A 19,328-nucleotide genomic window follows, 5' to 3' on the forward strand; every position below is an offset into this window, starting at 1 on the left:
CAGAGCCAATGAGGGCATGCAGGCATGCAATTAGCTAGGGTCTGGTGAAGGAGCGTCCGAGCGTGGGCGCGTCCTGTGCCTCCCGTCGAACCTTTCTACATATTGCTCCGCATGGTGATCCAGTGGCATGCATTGAGGAGCCATGCAGGACTCCTATTTTTTAAAGAAGTGTATCAAATTCGTCCCTTGGCCTCTGCAGGGGAACAGATAGAAAACCACGGATCCAAACCACATCATGACCCAGACTAAAATTCTTCCACCATTCACCGTCCTTGAGCCGTTGCTGGTTCAAAATATTGCCATCTATCCATCTCTAGTGCTTCTGTATCTAACAAAAATAATATTGATGCTTATATTCATGCCTGCTTCCTCCTCCGCATGCAACATATATATATATATATGCCCAACAGAAGCATATGTTGCTAGATGTAAGGCCCTGATAGGAAGATAGATTTTTGTTCTGCTATTTTGGTATCTTTCTTCAAGCTGACCCATCGGGCTTGCGCTCAGTCCCATTCGAAATTAAATCTAAATTGAATTTAAAATAACGATAAACAAATCATGCTTATGCAACTTTCAAACTTTAAATTAATTTCAAGACAAGCCGGATGAGATCCCGGCTCAATCAAGCTTGGCTTGATTACAAAGACAGATATCTATCTACCAGGATACTTTATCAGGGGATGCTTGCCCTAGGTTAATGGTAGATGCATGGGATCCAGCGAACCGCCCTCGTGGCCGTTCCCCTTCCGAGCGTAATTTACGCATGGGCACGCGGCAGCCGTGCATGTACTTTTTTCCATTGGGTGGGTCGGACCGGACCCGGCCAGACCTCAAACAGGACAGGGCTTACCATTCTCGCGATTCGCGAACGAAGCCACCTCATTGGCTGCACGAAAAAGCGAGAACCGTTGCGGGGTTTGGTTGGCCTTGAATATGCGATCCGGTCACCGGCCTCGGTGTCGCAGCCGTAACTCCGCCCCGCCGAACCTCCCGCTGGCCCATGGCCTGCGAAACCTGAGTCCTGGTAATAAACAGCGACCGGCCTCCCTGCCGTCTCTCAACCGTGGTGCCATTCTCCATCTTCTGCCGCGTTATTTTAATTCAAACCGCACCCTTTCATTATCTCTAGTATTTTAATTATGAGCTTTTTCTTTCTTCTCCTTTTTTTTTTTTTAACTCTAATCTCCCTGGCCCCAAGTATTTTAGTTAAAAAAAGGGGAAAAAGTGTTGAGAATCATTGAGCAAAAGTGGTATCGGCTGCAAAAGTGTTGAGAAATGGAAGTAGTTGCAACCACATCAATTTCCTTAAATTCTTCTTGGTTGTCGCTACCAATTTATTCATGATCTGTGACAAAAATAAATCATTGAGCAAGCATCATTTATCAAATGTTTCAGACGGTTTCGTGTGTATAAGATTCATGCGCGGAGCTTTCGCTATCAACCATTGCTCATTGCACCAAAAACCTGGACAAAGAATGCAGCATCAATCAAATCCCTTTGTTTTTTACTTTTTTTTTTTTGTTTTCCCCTTTTTTTTCTTATTTTCTCTTTTTATTTTTTGAACCCTGCAGCGGTTCCTTCCTAGTCGGGTCTGTATTCTGTAATGATTTGAGGAGAATCATAGAGATTAACTCCATCCGTGCTGTCTAATGTGGATCTCAAGTTGGTGGTCGCTCTTCTTTTTTCATCTCGGTAGCTGCTGACCATTAATTCATGATCTAACGTGTGCACGTCAACAGTAATTATTAAAGAGAATTAATGCAACAAGAAAGGATTTGGCTAAAAAAATTTTTACATGGAGTGCAAATCCTCCACAATCCTAGCCATGGTAGGTGGCATAATTTTATCATAAATCGAAGCAGAATAAAAATATATTTCTAGCCGATCTGCTTCATGGTCCGATAATATGGATATTAAAAGACGACATTCTGCGTTACAAAATGCTAAACTATTAGACTCGTCCTGAATGAAAAGGTTAGTAGAAATAGCTATGAAGCCATGGAATATGATTTGTGAATTAATCGTAACAATACAAGACGATGAAAGAGGTTGAACTCTGCTGGTGGATCATCAAACATGCCCAGTTATTGGCAAGAGATTTTGTCTCAGCTAACACTGAGTCAAAATGGCTCAGGACATAATGTCATTTGTGATATAAAGCAAAAAAAAATATCGAACCCTCTCAATTAAGTTTAAATTTAAAATTGTCATGCATGATTTATTTATGCCCCTTCGGTACGTTTAGCTCCTAATATCTGGAGGTGTTCATTCATGCCCCTTATGATTCATGTGTGCCCCTCCTATTCTCACGTTGCGGGGAGTTGCGTGGTAGGGAAGGGGTGAATAATAGCCTTGTTAGATTTGTTAGGGACGGACAGAGATCAAGATCAATGTCCCTCCCACTTAGAAAATCGCGATCGCTAATAGTTGTTTCCAAGTAATATTACAATTAGTCCTAGTTTGCTTTCCTTGCACACAATGGGAGATAAAAGCATGTGTCTCGCTGGAGAACAAAAACCATATAGTATAGGCACCAGAGAAAGAAATATGGGACAAACATTCTATTTTACCATATTTCCTCTAATATTTATATTAAACAAAAAAACCTAAAAGTCAAACACTCTTTTGGCTAACTAGTTTTATAATATATATTCGGCCAACATTATATTTTGAAAATTGTGCATCAATTTATCTAGAGATTTGTATTAATATGATAGATAATTAATTTGCTTGGTATGTATCAACTAGATATATAATATGTACAAAAAAAAATGCTCTAAAAATAAGAAAAAAAAAGAGGATGCTGCGATTTTTTTGTGATCATAAAACTGACGGCTATGTTAATAAAAAAAGTTTTTTAGATGGGCACTAGGAAAAAAAATGATAAAATAGGAAGGCCGTTCTGTGTACCTTTCTCTGGGCCGCTCTATAACATTTTATGCCTCGATGGGCCTGCTAAGCCGGCAGGAGTGAAGCAGTCTCCTGGGCCATTCCCCTACCGTATCTCCGTGCCGTCTCCTGGCGACGGCCCTGTGATTGGCCCAGCGGATTCTTAAGCAACAGCCAACAGGTACAGCGCCCTTAGGATCTCGCTTCACCGTCACTCGGAAGTCTACCTCTACCTTTCAAACCTGCCGTTCTCTCTCTCTCTCCCTCCCTCGTTTCCCATCTGCGTCATCTCCGACTCCGACTTTTTTCTTTCCTTTTAACTTCATGGGGATCAAAACCAAAACCCTCTCCTCTCATCCTCGCCGACGCCCACCATGCTTCTTCGAAGAGGCAAGCCCCATCTCAAGCTCCCCGAGAAGGAGGAGGAGGAGGAGCTCGAGATGTTTCAAGTCGCCGGTAGAGGGCCGGCTGTCCAACGCCACGAGGAGTCGTCGGGACCAATGACCCGCTTCAGAAGAATCGGTAGGGGCATGGGCAGGCTAAGGGAAGTCTCGGACGACGACACGACGACGACGGAGTTGGAATTCGAGGTGCCGAATAAGAAAAGAATTTCTTTGATGATTGTATATCCTTGCTGTTGCAGATGTTTTTTTTTTCTTTTTTTTGGAAAAGGTTTCCTTTTTTTTTTTTCTTCCAATTTCTCTATCTTCTTCTTTTCCTTTTCCTTCCTTTCGTTGCGTTTTGATACATTTTTTCTTTTCTTTTATTCTATCTTTTGCAAAGAACATTTGGAATCTCATTGCTTTTCTCGTGTTGTTTGGTTTCTGAGGACCATTGCGATCGTTTAGGATCTCACGAAGACTTTTTCTTTTGGGTGGCTTCTCTCGAATATGTACTTTTCTTTTGGAAAAAAAAAAAAGAAAGTTTGAAAGATGCAATTATTGTTGCGTTTCTTGGAACCACTGGAACAGTTTCAAGATTTTCTCTTACAAGAGAAATTAAAAGATTCTTTCTTGTTTGGTTTCTTGGATCCATCGGAATCGTTTTAATGAATCTCTTAAAAGGAAACAAAAATGAAGGGATGTTTTTCTTGTTTGGATTCTATATTATCTACCTTCTCTTTTTTTCCGCTGATATCTATACCATTAGAACTTAAATATTATTTTCTAGTTTAAATTTTCTTTACAGCTTTCTTGCAAGGTTATAAATTTGGAGGCATTGCAACAAATCGCTTGCTGTGGTCATCTTGATGGAGAGTCGCGTGCCACTGTGTGGAAGGTTGGCTTCTTTCATTTTCTGTTGTAGATAGATCATGCGAAATGTCTTTCTTGTTCTTAATAAATAATTCCGTACATGTTAAAAATAACAGCTTCTGAAACATTGGAATAGCATTTGATTGCTCTCATTGTTTTGATAACTTTCTGACGCACGTTCAATGGATTGCCAGATTTTCAAATTCAATGTTCTAATTCAGACTGTACTAGAAACATGAAAATTCATATATTTTGTTAAAAAGAATCTCATTAGTACTACAGGATGGGAGGATCACCTAAATTAGCATTCAAGCAATACACTTTGCCTGCCTCTCTTTTTATCCAGAAGCACATAAGTTGAGTTAGAAAAATTTACTTCTCTGAGAACTTTTACATCTCCAATTCACACATAGGAAATGACTGGAAGTCACAGAGCAAAATTTACCAAATCTTTTCCTTGCTGCAAGTACTTATATCACAAATTGCCACTCGGGTGTCCTCGGTAGCCACTCATTTGTAAAGCACATTGGCTAGAAAACAAAGATTTTTTGGCTGTCTAAACAAGCAATTTCGTGTACTCCCACTAAACCAGAGTCACTTATCATGTTTAATGCCTAGTTAAGGTCAAAATTAATTGTGCCATGCCTGCTTGCTTAGAGATGCTACTTGTGGCTATAGAAAGTTGATGAAGTCTAGCATTTTGTTGACTGAATTTCCTTTTGATTTTTGCGAGGAATCAGCTCTTACTGGGTTATCTACCTGCTGAGAGAGATGCATGGGAGGGAGAGTTGGCTAACAACAGATTAAGATATGCTGAACTGAAAGAAGAGCTGCTCGTTAATCCTGTATGTACCTAAAATCCACCAATTCTTGCAGTTTGTTGCTTTTCTTTTTAAAGTCCATTCCTGTTGGAGCTTAACTACATTATCTCTAATATTCTAAGGGCAATCAGATCCTTGGCTATCATCTGATTAATTTAAAATTAAATTTAGGCAGTCAGAATTCTTGAGAAAGGAGGATGAAACGTTTTCAGTGAGCAAGCAGGGTAGGATAATGGGTGTTGATGGGCTACTAAGTCGGCAAAAGGTTTTTAATGGTGACCATCCTTTAAGTCTTGGTAATGATAGCATTTGGTATCGATATTTCAAGGTGAAATTGAAAACTATAGATTCCTATGGTGGACTCATGATTTAGACATCTGGACTGCTAATAGAATCAAACATTTCTCTTTCCTAGGATGCAGAGATTGTGGAGCAGATTGATCGCGATCTTGAGCGCACACATCCAGATATTGAATTTTTCTCTGGGGATATCTCACAGAGCAAAAGAAACCGGGTAGGTTATGGTAAACTGCTTCTTGTTCCATTTGCAGGCTTGTTGGTCTATTAGATATTGATTAAGTTATACAGAGTTACATTATAATGACAGGGAGCAATGAGGAATATTCTTCTTCTGTTTACAAAACTGAACCCAGCAATTGGTTATGTACAAGGAATGAATGAGGTGTTAGCTCCATTGTACTATGTATTGAACACAGATCCCAATGAGCAAAATGCTGTAAGATAACTTTGCACTTGCTTTCTTTGAGCATTATGTTTTTTGTTAAAAAAAAAAAGTTGAGATCATTGTGTGCTCACATGAATCCTTTTGTATAAATTCATTGAAGTTCTTGTTTTTTGTTCTCGTCTAAAATATTTGAAGGTTGCAAATCTGTTGGTAACTCCAACAGCTTAAGGGCAGGAAATTGGTGTATGTGGTCACAGATAAGTGAAGATAAGATACTACCTCTTGGTAGATGAATTGCGTGTAAGTAGATGGAAGACATCCTATCTCCTTGCCAGCTAAGGTGATGGGGATTTGGTATCATGTCATGATGCGTCATAGAGGAGAGCTACCGGACTTAGAGATTTCCCCTAGATGAGTTTTAGTCGTGAATTCTGTATTTTACTTTTATTTTAATTTGCCTATAGCTGTTAACAGGTCATTTATAATCAGGGGCTGAGATTAAAAAAATCTTGTATTTTAATTTGATAGCTTGATGAGCAAGTTGTTGTAGCATTGTTACCACATGTAGTGAGAGGTATTTTAGGGAGTCTAAAAGATCTTCGGGTTTTCTATTTCTGTAAATACGGGAGTCAAGCTATGTAATGGGACTTTATACAGAATATGGATGGATGATTGAATTTTGTTTTGGTTCTTTTTTGTTAATTCCATAATGGAGGTGTGAGGCCTTCAAATCCTAGGCATGATTCCCAGGTCTTGGGTTGAGTCCATCAAATCTGAATTTACGCTTATCGGTCCTTAACTGTTTGTTCCATTAAACCATAATTTCAATTGCATAGATATGCTATAAAACACTTGCCCAAATTTCTAATTGTATAATCCATGACAGTTGATCTCTAAACCCTAAATACTAAAACTTCATGATTGATTCTTTTTAATCGATTTCTCTTTCTTGTAGAAATCTTAGCTTGGTAGTTCAATTGATATGAAAAATTCAGGTCTGATTTCTGAATGGGCAGCAAGCTATTAGATCTATTCCTAAGCACCTCCTAACCATCTTGCTTCTTATTTGACCCTTAGTTTCAAATTCTTTATATTTGTTACTGTATCCTTTATCAATTTTGCATTAAAATTTCTGCTTTTGCAGTTCCATTTTGATCAAAACTCAAAATGTAAGTCCAAAGTTCCAACAATATATAGGTTTTAGCCTTTCTTCCTTACACCTTATAGACCACTGATATAGACTGTCAGGTCTGAGCTGAAATTCCAGCAAGTCCTTGTAATCATGGTTTGCCGTACTGGTTCGTACCGGTACTGAATAGATACGTGGTTCAATGGCATATCAAGTATCCGTATGTTGAACCAACCTCCCGTGCCGGGGTACCAATGTTGTACCAAGATGGTACCAGTACGGAATCCAGTATCGAGATTGTGAACCTTGCCTGTAATAGCTATTTCATCCTAGACCCTAAAAGGTCCATCACCTTGACTGTCCTGCATCATAAGGTGGATGTTCAGTGAACAAGATTGGATATACCTTTTCTTGTCTTTATCTTGCCCTGCCTAAGATGATGCTTTGGAGGCTGTATGTGCCTTTGGTGGAATGGAGATGGAGAGACCATAGGCTACTAAGTAGTGATGTTAGGTACATATGGAAGGTGAGGGGATAGGATAGGACAATCCAATAATGCATGTGATAGCAGGCTGGCTAGTAACATTGCAATCAAATCATGCATGCTAGGTATATATGGTGCTGACAAACTGATGGAAGACTAGGAATGATATGAATTTTGAACTTTTCTTAATACAATTCATATTGATGACACCAGTTAAAATTGCTTAGGTCCAGGCAAAGCATGCAATTCATGGATCCACCTTTCTGCTGAAATTTAGATGTCAAGTGGAAAAATTGTTTGCAGCTGGCATACTCATTAATTGTTCTGCTAAAGTTACTAGTTAGCAAGAGCTATTAATAATTGACTCCTTTTGGAAATTCCAATGATATCTGTGCTTGCAAACTGGTTATGCCAATTGACAATTTCCCAAGAAACCTAGAAAGTCGCTGTAGAACTTTTCTTTAACCTTATATTGCATTTAAGGCCCGTAAGTGGATTTTACTGTTTGCTATTTTTCTCTATTTTCCAGTCAAATGCAGAAGCAGATAGCTTTTTCTGTTTTGTTAGAGTGATGAGTGATTCTGTGGACCATTTCTGTCAACAATTAGATAATAGCTCTGTGGGAATTCACTCTACGCTTTCACGTTTATCTGAACTCTTAAAAGGTAATGATGAAGAGCTATGGCGACATCTTGAGAACTTGAAGGTTAGTTGATGGAACTACATTCATGAATTTTCATATGCTGACACATTTAACAGCTGTGTGCGCGTGTGCGTGTGTGCATGTGTCTATATATACAATCATCTCTTGTCCTTTTGATTCTTTAGCTCATTGTTTATTTTCCTTTTTTTCTTTATTAATTGACATTTTTCCTTGTACTTTTCTGCTTGCATGGGGGCCTGTTACACACACACACACACACAGAGGATTCGCCTGAATATGTATTTTGTCAAAGTCCATGGATTCATATTTCTGTTATATCATGTCAAGACAACTGCAGAGATTGTAGAGAATAAAGTTAGGATCTTCTGAAGATGCATTGAAACCAAAATAGGTATTTGACTTGTTTCTATGTGGTCAACTTCATCTTTTTTATGTTTAGCATTTCCAATGTCTGTTAAAGATACCCTGCTTTTCATTAAGGATCCAGTTTCATGCTTGTTAATGGACTCTTCTTTAATTCTCTTTTTTCCCGGGTGGTAACTGCATGAATTAATAAGTTGTGGGCATATTGCTACAAGCCTATTGTTTGCTTTTACTGAGACCTCGTGTTTGTTTATTTCCATCTGTTCTCTCATGCTTCTCCCTTGGTAGGGAAACTGGAGAAACATGGTCACATTTATCTGCAATTAGAGTATACAGAATTAATGTTAAAATCTATCAATCAGTCAAACTGAAGTACAAATCACAAATATTTCTAACTCTCTTGTTGGCCACATACGTTTTTAACTCCCTTTTATGCTACTCTCTTGTTAAGAATTTTGGGAAAATCATGGTTGCTTTCAGTTGCCATCATAGTACACACCATAGAGGATAAATGTCGATGTTGGTCACTCTTTATTGACGTCAATTGGTTTTACTTATACAATACTCACCCTCAGTAGTAAAAATGATGCTTCTTTATTTGTGGTTGTTTACAAGAATTATTTTATCACGATGCTAGCCATATGGTGTTTTATATTTTGTTGGTTTTGTTATGTTTTAAGTGTAGATGACAAAAGTAATTCCCTGCTATTATTTAATACTTGGATGGTTCATTTATTATTACTTTATGTATTTTTTTTTATTTTACATTTTGTAATATAACACTTCTTTATCCTTGATTTTAATTGAAGACAATGTAATATTTTTTGTTTTCCTAAATAATATATGGATATTTGTTGTCTGATACCCCCCCCCCCCCCCCCCCCCCCCCCCTCCTCCTCCTCCCTACCCGTGCTCCACAAAAAAGAAAGAGTCATTTCTGATGTTCATACCTTGACTAATGGAGAATATGAACATGTTCTTATAGATGCTACTGGTGGATGTTTTTTGCATCAACATACCCGCAGAGATGGTTCCTTGACTGCTCCATTGTCCTCAAGGGGAATGGTTCTTTGATTGCTACATATATAGGCATCTCAGTATCCGCTCACATACACTATTAGCTACTAATAGTCCCTCTGTCCTTGTTAATCTAGTAAATAGTTTTTGATTATAGGGCATTGGACCATGCTGGCGTGGCTTAATAAAGCCGACTGACTGTAGGTTTGCTTTATTTCTTATTAATTTTTCTGAAGTACCTGCAAATTTATAATATCATCATTTCCCAATAAATCATTTGATTCTGAAGTACACGGCAGAAGCACCAAAAAATAAATTGACGTGTCCTTCAGAATCAAATGATTTAATATTTGTTCCAAATCTATGCATGGTATAGCATAGGACAATCAATAAACTTCATGGTAGCATGCAGGACTAGTATCGTAAACTGATGGACTAAAAGCAAACTGATGTTTCCATTTGTCCTCCCATAGATATCTTACAATCTCTTACAGAGCCAGGTGTAATTCACTCCATTATACAGGTGAACCCACAGTTCTATGCATTCAGGTGGATCACCTTGCTATTAACTCAGGAATTTGAGTTTCATTGTATCATGAGGATATGGGATTGCCTCCTCAGCAATCCCTTGGGTGTGCAGGTAGCTTTATCTGGCCTTTCACCTGATGTGTTTTCTATGACATTGTTGGTGCTCTTAAAAATATTTACCCTGCACTGCTGTATAATGCATAATGCAGATCTATGAAGCAATATTTTGATAGGTGCAATTTTGAGTGGTGCAGGAGATGCTGCTGAGAGTCTGCTGTGCCATGCTGGTCTGTGCGAGGCATGAGCTTTTGAAAGGCGACTTCACATCAAATTTGAAACTTCTCCAACATTACCCTGAAATCGACCTAGATTATCTACTAGATACAGCTCATCATCTGACTCCCATTTCATAATCTCATTCACTTGACTGCTTTTTGATGACAGATGGACCATAAAATGGTCAAAAGATTTGCGTAAATAGTTGGACCACTCAAGAACTATATTGTGGGATGTGGGTACTGTGCATGCATGAGTACTTTGTACTTATGCTGGTTGGTTTGGATGTTCCAATAATTATAATGCCTTTAGCAGATTCTGTGAATGATGATTAGCTAAAAAAAAAAAGGTTAAGAACTAGTATAAATAGAGATTCTATAGCTCAGTTTTATGATTCATTCATGAAAAAATGGATCTAGTTCTTACTTTCATCAATTTCTTTATTTTTCTATTTTTTTTCTATTTTTTTTCTAAGAATCAAGTTGAAGGAGTTGAAGGAAAAAGTAGCACCAATTATTAGATGAATCAAGGCTATATAATTAATGAACGGAATTCTATTTCTATTTTCTTTTCTTTTCTGTTTTGCTTTTATTTTTTACTATTTCGTCGTCGTCGTCATCATTATCGTTTTTGCAACTGTGGTGGATCAACCGGAGCAGCCCAAAGGCTCGGAGTTGCAACAAATTTCAGCACCAAGTACCTTTGAGAGGAGCTAAACAAGATAGAGTGGGAAGCCTTGGCCAGCTATTCTTCTTTTTGTAAGCAAGGCTTTTGTGTTCGACGCACGCTGCTTAAAACTCAAGACCAAGCAAGCATGCGCATCAATAACTCCCGTATGTTTGAACTATGGTCCCAACCATGTACCAAGAAAAGTTTGACGGCGTGTGGCATGAAGGCATTGGTCCAATTCAGGGTTTTGGCATGTGGAGTACTGATTCCTGCATGGTACGTGGCAGTGGAGATTGCCCCCTTCTGGTACCGGGTTCGGCAGGCCTCCATAGCTAAATTTTTTTCTTAAACTATTGAAGAATTCAGGGACACTTCAGCCCACGCTATGACACTAATGTTAAAGGAAGAATTTTTGATAGGTTAACACAAGCTGGCGAAAAGAATTAAAGAATTCCTTGATAACTGGCGATGACTACTGGGATCTACTAATGGCAAATGGACCATCCTTCTTTACATCCATGCATTAATGCATACTTTATGCCATCTAAAATAGACCTCCAACCTAATCTTGAGCATTTAATGGCCTCAATCTTCCAAGCTACCAATTCCAAGTAGAATGTCCTCGGATGGGTACATAATTCTCTTCTCTAATCTTTCAAAGTTGAATCTTGCATCAATATCCTTTATATATAATGGAATTATTGATGTAGATATGTTGGATAACTGATTCGATTAATTAGCAATATATTTCACTATCTACAAATATATCAACGTCTAGAAAGTAGTTTTTGTCCGCTTTCTACCCATATTTTTATTGATAAAATTTATATATAAAAAATATTTATATTTTTTATTTGATAATTAGCAATTCTATCTAATCGGTTACTGGAAAGATTGGTGAATCAAATAATAATATCTGTGTGCAGAAGCAAGATAGGTTTTGAGGACCAACCAAGTATAATGAAAGGGACACACGCTCACGCTACCTGTCCTATCCTATATGCCCCCACATTACGATCGAGGAGAAGGGATAAGAGAGGGAGAAGAGAAATGAAAATCCATATTCGGGAGAAAGGGGTACGTCGTTGTGAAGAAATCCAAATCGGCGTTTTTGCTCAGGCGTCTCCTGACGCTAATACGAATACATAAAAAATTATTAGCTTTCTCCTCAAGGTACATCAAGCGAATCGGGTTTCCCGGCAGGGCATTGGCCTACTTGCTCCTAAATCGTAAAGACCGTCACGTCCGATTGCCCTGACAGTATTTATTATTTTCTTATTAATTCGTTATATATAGCGCGTGCGAGAGAGCGTGTGGGGGTGCGCTCCGATAGAAACGAGCGCGGACCGGGGCCTGCCAGGGTCGCGCTTCCCGCAGTCTAGAAGCAAACAAACATTGAATAATATGTACAGATTTTTATTTATGAGATTGATTTGATTTGATCAGCATTCAGAAAAGTAAAGGAAGAAAGGAAGCATGGAATGACTTTTGGTTTGGCGGTGCCGATTGTCCGATTGCTATATATATTTATATATATATTTAGATTTCATTCTAATCATACGTATTTCACTTCACCCTGCCCCTTCCCATCATTTCATATACATGTTCCCTTCCCCGCTCTCTCCGGGCTTTTGAGCTCCTCTTTCGGATCTCTCCTCCGGTCTCCCTTTCTCTGTGCGACGGTGGGTGGGTGCGTGCAGAGACCTCTCCCTTCTCTCTCAAACCACCAGAGAGCGCGCGAGTGATTCCGTCGGTACATCAATCCTCCGAATCTCCCGATCCATCAGTAAGTCTCTGGCCAGATGATCGCCTGCTTCTGTTTTCGTTTCTCAGTTCGCTGGTAGATCAAGATTCGCTCGCACATTCGATTTTTCTCGCTAGTCCAAGATACATAGGCAAAATGTTAAATCTATGGCTCGTTTTCCGAGTTTGGATCTATTACTTCTTTTTTTTTTAAATAAAAAAATATTCTTAAAGTCGGCCGTTTCTTTGTCCGAGTCCGGATCTCGAGTTCCGCGTTGCAACTCCTACAAATTAAAAACAGGCTTTGGGACTTGCTTTGCTATGTGATCTAGCTTTTTTCGGCTCTTCTTCCAGATCGAGTGCCACCTTGTGAATTTTTGTGTTTTTTTTTTAAAAAAAAGGTTATACGCTCTTCTTTGCATCAAGCTGTTCTGCTTGGTAAGTTAATCCCATCAACTTCGATTTGGCTTAGATCCATGTCGGTCTCATCAGAATTTCTTTTCTTCTTCTCTTATTTCCTATTTAGCAGCATACAGGTGAGGAATGGCCCAGATTTTACTCCACGGAACGTTGCATGCTACCATCTTTGAGGCAGACTCGCTCTCCAATCCAAACAGATCTTCTGGCGGTGCTCCCAAATTTTTCCGCCAGGTAGATTGTCCTTCTCACCGTTAATTGTCCTTCAATCTGTTTTGCATCATCCATGTTTGCTTTTGCGACATATCTCTAATATTTCCTTCTCATCTGTTGAGTGTGGACATCTACTTCAATGAATGTTGTGCTGTGGGGATTGCATTTCTTTTACAGAATCAGAGCGGTTATATGAGTAGATTTTACGACCTTGTTTTAATAGGCAAGTCTAAAGCAAACCAGCCTCAGAAGGTTGAATTTTTATAGAAAATCCTATCAATGTTGTAGAAATTTCTTCTAACAGCTTACTGTGAGACAAGCGTTTAGGGTATGATTGAGCTTCCTCTTGCTGAAGATTTTCGAGTGGCCATCGTATTTTGCAGTTTGGGTGTTCATTAATCATCTTCAAAAGTCTGTCATGGGTGTTATATGATGAGAAAAAGTGGATATTCACAGGAGCAAATGAAGAAACTAGCCAACTAACCAAACAGAACCATCCATATCACAGATCAAAGGCTTTGTAATCTTATCAAGATCAGGGAAAGTAACATAGCTCATTTTTTTTTTCATTCTTTTTGTGATCCCAAATGTTGGTGTGCTTGCTTTATCCTGTCCATGATGCTATAGAGGTAAGGACCTCTCTTTTCCATTTTAACTTTATAATTGCATAATAAAAGGAGATGAGAGATTGATGGTTTGTCTCTGCATTATGTTGTGGATGAATATATGAGAGTTGAAGTTTCTTATGCCTTTTGTATAACTTGCAGTTGATTTATGTTTTCAGTATTGGAAGACGTTGAAGTTGAAAGGAAAAAACTGTTGCAAACACCTTTTGTTACTCATTGAAATGGTTGAATTTCTATATGCTTTTCCTTAACAGGGAGGGGAAAAAATTATTTTCTCATCTTGGAGGCTGAATCTCTTGTATTTATGTATATGCACCAAAATATAAAGAAAATTCTTATAATTGCTTTCTTTTTTGATTGAAGCCGCTGGTTTATTTGCCGATGCTTTTTTCATACCAAAGTACTTTCATGAAACTTCATCTCATTTTGGAAGATAGTCATCGAATGCTCTAAGTATCACTTTTCATGCTTGGAAATCATCATCTGCAAGTTTCTTGTTTCATTACCAATACACGTCAGCCCCTACTATCCTACAATCTTCAGCTGATGGTTTAGTTTCATTTATCTGTTTATTATGTTTTCTTCCACTATGCTTTTGACTTGTGTTTACATTACTGGGTCCTTGTTTGTAGCTTGTTGAAGGAATTGAAGACACCATTGGTCTTGGCAAGGGGTCTTCCAAACTCTATGCAACTATTGATTTAGGGAAGGCTCGAGTTGGGCGAACCAGATTGATAACCAAGGAACCTGTCAATCCACGTTGGTATGAGTCTTTTCACATCTACTGCGCCCACATGGCTGCCAATGTCATCTTCACTGTCAAGTTTGACAACCCCATTGGGGCATCACTGATAGGAAGGGCTTACTTGCCTGTCACTGAGATCCTATATGGTCAGGAAGTGGATAAATGGATTGAAATTTGTGATGAAGACCGGAATCCTCTTGATGGAGGAGCCAAGATCCATGTGAAAGTTCAATATTTTGATATTTCAAAAGATCGCAACTGGGCAAGGGGTATCCGGAGTGCAAAATACCCTGGTGTTCCGTATACCTTTTTCTCTCAAAGACAGGGTTGCAAAGTAACGCTTTACCAAGATGCACATGTCCCTGACAACTTCATTCCCAAAATTCCTCTTGCTGATGGGAAATACTATGAACCGCACAGATGCTGGGAGGACATCTTTGATGCAATCAGCAATGCCCAACATCTGATTTACATCACTGGATGGTCGGTATACACTGAAATCACCTTGGTGAGGGACTCCAAGAGGCAAAAGCCAGGTGGAGATGTTACCCTTGGAGAGCTACTCAAGAGGAAGGCCAGTGAAGGTGTTCGAGTCCTTATGCTTGTTTGGGATGATAGGACCTCAGTGGGGTTGCTAAAGAAAGATGGTCTGATGGCCACCCATGATGAGGAAACTGCTAACTATTTTCAGGACACGGATGTGCAGTGCGTTTTGTGCCCCCGGAATCCTGATGATGGAGGGAGCTTTGTTCAGGACCTGCAGATTTCTACCATGTTCACTCATCATCAGAAGATTGTTGTTGTAGACCATGAGATGCCTAATAAGAGTTCTCAACAGCGGAGGATTGTGAGCTTTGTTGGAGGCATTGACCTTTGTGACGGAAGATATGATACACAGTTTCATTCTCTTTTCAGGACCTTGGACACAGCTCATCATGATGATTTCCATCAGCCAAATTTTGCAGATGCGTCGATCAAGAAAGGTGGACCTAGAGAACCTTGGCATGACATTCATGCACGGCTAGAAGGACCTATTGCTTGGGATGTGTTGTACAATTTTGAGCAGAGATGGAGAAAGCAAGGGGGTAAAGATCTTCTGGTGCAGCTTAGGGATCTGGCTGACATTATCATTCCACCTTCTCCTGTCATGTTCCCGGAGGATAGAGAGACATGGAATGTTCAGCTGTTCAGATCCATCGATGGTGGTGCTGCCTTTGGCTTTCCTGAGACTCCAGAGGATGCTGCTAGAGCTGGGCTTGTCAGCGGAAAGGATAACATCATTGACAGAAGCATTCAGGATGCTTACGTAAATGCCATCCGCAGGGCAAAGAACTTCATCTATATTGAAAACCAGTACTTTCTTGGCAGCTGTTTTGGGTGGAGAGCAGATGATATCAAGCCTGAGGATATTGGGGCATTACACCTGATTCCCAAGGAGCTGTCACTGAAGATTGTGAGCAAGATTGAAGCTGGGGAGCGGTTTACTGTTTATGTTGTTGTGCCTATGTGGCCTGAGGGTGTTCCAGAAAGTGGATCAGTCCAGGCAATCTTGGATTGGCAACGAAGGACAATGGAAATGATGTATACTGACATCATTCAAGCCCTCCAGGCGAAAGGTATTGAAGCAAACCCTAAGGACTATCTCACCTTCTTTTGCTTAGGTAATCGGGAGGTAAAGAAGAGTGGAGAATACGAACCTGAGGAGCAACCTGAACCAGACACTGACTATAGCAGGGCTCAGCAGGCCAGGCGGTTCATGATCTATGTTCATACGAAGATGATGATTGGTACTTATTTGTCCGCAAATGCTCAAAATTTGTTTTAAATTTTTATTCTGCTTTTGAATTAATTTTTTAATTTTACTGTTATTCTGACTTGCTATTTAAAACTCTTACGACTTCAATGGAATGGCCATTTATTTTCGAACGAGATGAGGCATGCATAGCTTGGGCCGTGCACCAGCTGGAAGTCTGAACTTGAAATCCGTTAATGCTAGGAACTGCAGTATCTAGTTTTTGTAGGGACAATGCAAACCAAACTAAGGAGTTAGTTGGAAGTATTGTAGGGCTGCGTCTGGAGATATTTAACTTACAAGATAAGGATTTGTCTTTCCCATAGCTCCGAACAAATTAAAAGCTATTTTTTTTTTTAAAGTTATCTTTTTAAGGAAGAGATTTTTGTTGTTAAATAGGTGAAAAATTAAGAAGGCAGGATATAAACTGGGAGGAAGGGTGTGAACTGTGAACCCATGAATATTTGCAATTCCATGTCTCGAGGGGTTTACCATAACTTGGAGAATATAAAAGACATGCTAAATCGTAAATTATCTTCTGCACTGTCCAAAATGTATTCTAATCTGAGTTCAAGTTGTGATAATGTAATAACTGGGAATTTCCAGTTATGAGCTGTCTATTAGTCCTTACATGATAATTTGAGCTTTTTTTTCTTTCTCTATGCTCATTAAAACTTAAGCTTTTCCTGTGATTTTTATTTAAAGTCTATGCTGATATATTAGCATGGGGAGTAACTATAGAATAGCCTGAAAGACATGTTCTTTGAGTAATTCATATAGAACTAGCAAGTTCATTTGCGGACATCAAGTTACAGAAAATCAGAGAAGAAGAATGTTTCTAAACGCAGATTCATCTCTTCCAGCAAGCAGTAGAAACTGTGTTGCATAATTTTAGTCATATCTACAAGTTACTACGGTGCTAACTCTTTTCAGAAGGTTTATTGCATGGCATACAGGTATTTTTGATTCAGAATCATTTCATCTTTTAGTACGAGTGCAATTTTCTTTTTGTCATGTCACGCACCTCGCCACCTTGCCTAATATCGCTGGGGGCATTGCTGAATTCATGTTCGAGCATTTCTTCTTCAAGCCCTGGGGCTTCCATTTTTAATCTGATCTGGTTCTTTGTGGATACTGATGGAATATGAGTTCATCACCATTTACTCATTCTTGAGTTGCTGATTATTTTAAACTCGTTGTTTCAGTTGATGATGAGTATATTATCATCGGGTCGGCCAACATCAATCAGAGGTCCATGGATGGAGCCCGGGACTCTGAGATTGCCATGGGCGCTTACCAGCCTTGCTATCTGTCCACCAGGGAACCAGCGAGGGGACGGATCCACGGTTTCCGGCTGGCTCTTTGGTACGAGCACCTTGGGATGCTTGATGACGTCTTCCGCCACCCGGAGAGCGTGGAGTGCGTGCAGAAGGTGAACAGGACTGCTGATAAGTACTGGGACCTCTACTCAAGTGATAATCTTGACCGTGACCTCCCGGGACATCTGCTCAGCTACCCAATCGGAGTCAGCAGCGATGGCGCCATCACAGAGCTGCCAGGAATGGAGTATTTCCCCGATACTCGGGCCCGTGTCCTCGGCACCAAGACGGACTACCTTCCTCCCATCCTCACCACATAAAAATAGCGGTCCAGTGCCCTTTAGCCCGTCTTCTTGCTTGCCTACCTTCTTTCTTTTTTGTTACAATAACAGCAGTCATGGTCTGGGTGAAGGACTAATGTGATGTACTTGAATTGGTGACTGGTTTTCAGTTGATGCTTTTGCGAGATCGCGTATGCGGTGTTTGTTGATTATCCGTTCCGGATGCTTGTTACCGCTCTTGTGTGTTTATTTACAAGCTTTCCATCTTGCCGCAGGTACGTGCATCACGAGTATTGTTCCGCTTAAATTGCTTTCTTGCATCATTACAAAAACCCAGCGACTGTGGCCTCTTCACCCTTGCTTTTGGCAGGTGGATGATCTTTAGGAAGATGGGTATTATTGTCGGTTAAGCAGCTTCTTTTTTTTTTTTTTCTTTTGTCTGAAATAGAAAAGCAAAAAATATCAGTCGCCGATTTTTATCCATGAATATTAAATAATGTGCTGTAATTAGCCGCATGGCAGGCTCGGGAGGACTGCCAATTGTTCCTAGGAGCTCCAGATTGCATCGGCCTGGCCTTAGAAATGGTGTTGGTTGATCCCTGGGGCTGATCAATATTATTTATTTACTTTAAGCCCAAATAAATGGATTGTTATTATTGGAAGAAAGATTGCACGGGGACTGGCTGTTTGCACCTAAATTAATAGAACCTGCCCATACTATTGTACTCCTAACTTAATTAGTGTCTGCCACATGCTTTCGTGTATTGCTGCCAGTATATGAGCATCGTCTAGGATTGAATTTTGTCATCTTTCTACTGGCTTCATTGGTATACGAAGATCGTGCACGGATCTATCGAGAGCTTCAGCCCAAGGAAGAGGGATTCCTGATCTCACATGTGAGAAATGTGTCTCCCCGTACTGATCTGAGCTTCAGCCAAAGGAAGGGGGATTCCTGATCTCACACGTGAGAAATGTTTCTCCCCGAACTCATCTGTGCTTCAGCCCAAGGAAGAGGGATTCCTGATCTCACATGTGAGAAATGTGTCTCCCCGAACTGATCTGAATTCAACAGGAGATGAAAGCCTTCAGGATTTCTGTTGTGAGAGAACTAGAGAGGTGGGAAGTTGATGCTTGTGGAAGATCCCGTAGGACCAAATTTGTGTAAAGAAGACATTTTATATCGGGAATTAGAGCTACATGTTAGATGTCGATCATAGAGAGAACAAGTAAAAAAAAGGTGAATTAGTATAATTAGAAAACACATATTTGAAAAGACTAAGCAAGAGATTTCCAAGTCTTTGGTTGAAACGTGTGTTCAATGCTTCGCGGTCTACCATTTGAACCTTTGAAATTGTTCAAAGTTATAGAGATGATGGTAAGCGGACGCTTGATTCTTGTTGACAAAAGGATC

The 19,328-nt window shown here is 39.7% G+C and overlaps 2 protein-coding genes across 10 annotated transcripts; both read left to right on the plus strand.

Annotated features, from left to right (window-relative positions):
- Window positions 1-3,107: 3,107 nt before the first annotated feature.
- LOC103708747 (uncharacterized) lies at window positions 3,108-10,426 on the plus strand. Of its 7 annotated transcripts, none has more exons than XR_015987704.2 (10): window positions 3,112-3,482; window positions 4,081-4,170; window positions 4,886-4,990; window positions 5,142-5,294; window positions 5,382-5,480; window positions 5,574-5,702; window positions 7,794-7,970; window positions 8,190-8,319; window positions 9,832-9,948; window positions 10,091-10,426. XR_015987704.2 is itself a non-coding variant. In XM_008793816.5 (9 exons), exons 1-9 carry the CDS (start codon window positions 3,267-3,269, stop codon window positions 10,247-10,249), a joined length of 1,245 nt encoding a protein of 414 aa, XP_008792038.3. In that variant the 5' UTR covers window positions 3,112-3,266; the 3' UTR covers window positions 10,250-10,426. The 7 variants fall into 7 exon arrangements, 5 of the variants coding, with proteins under 5 accessions (XP_026661088.3, XP_008792038.3, XP_026661087.3 ...); XR_015987705.2 differs by having other exon boundaries at window positions 3,113-3,482; window positions 8,256-8,319; XM_008793816.5 differs by lacking the exon at window positions 8,190-8,319.
- A 1,353-nt stretch (window positions 10,427-11,779) lies between these two features.
- Window positions 11,780-18,129, plus strand: PLDALPHA2 (phospholipase D alpha 2). 3 transcript variants are annotated; one of them, XM_008793814.5, is made up of 4 exons: window positions 11,780-12,567; window positions 13,054-13,175; window positions 14,413-16,312; window positions 17,523-18,129. In XM_008793814.5, the coding sequence occupies exons 2-4, from the start codon at window positions 13,068-13,070 to the stop codon at window positions 17,954-17,956; spliced, it is 2,442 nt and encodes an 813-aa protein (XP_008792036.3). In that variant the 5' UTR covers window positions 11,780-12,567; window positions 13,054-13,067; the 3' UTR covers window positions 17,957-18,129. The 3 variants fall into 3 exon arrangements, with proteins under 3 accessions (XP_008792036.3, XP_008792037.3, XP_017698735.3); XM_008793815.5 differs by having other exon boundaries at window positions 12,102-12,567; window positions 13,051-13,175; XM_017843246.5 differs by having other exon boundaries at window positions 12,108-12,962.
- The last annotated feature ends 1,199 nt before the right edge of the window (window positions 18,130-19,328 follow it).

This window comes from Phoenix dactylifera, chromosome 5 (assembly GCF_051530095.1).
Source record: "Phoenix dactylifera cultivar Ajwa chromosome 5, Ajwa_hap1_PhDact_Kaust_v1.1, whole genome shotgun sequence".
NCBI classification, from domain to species: domain Eukaryota; kingdom Viridiplantae; phylum Streptophyta; class Magnoliopsida; order Arecales; family Arecaceae; genus Phoenix; species Phoenix dactylifera.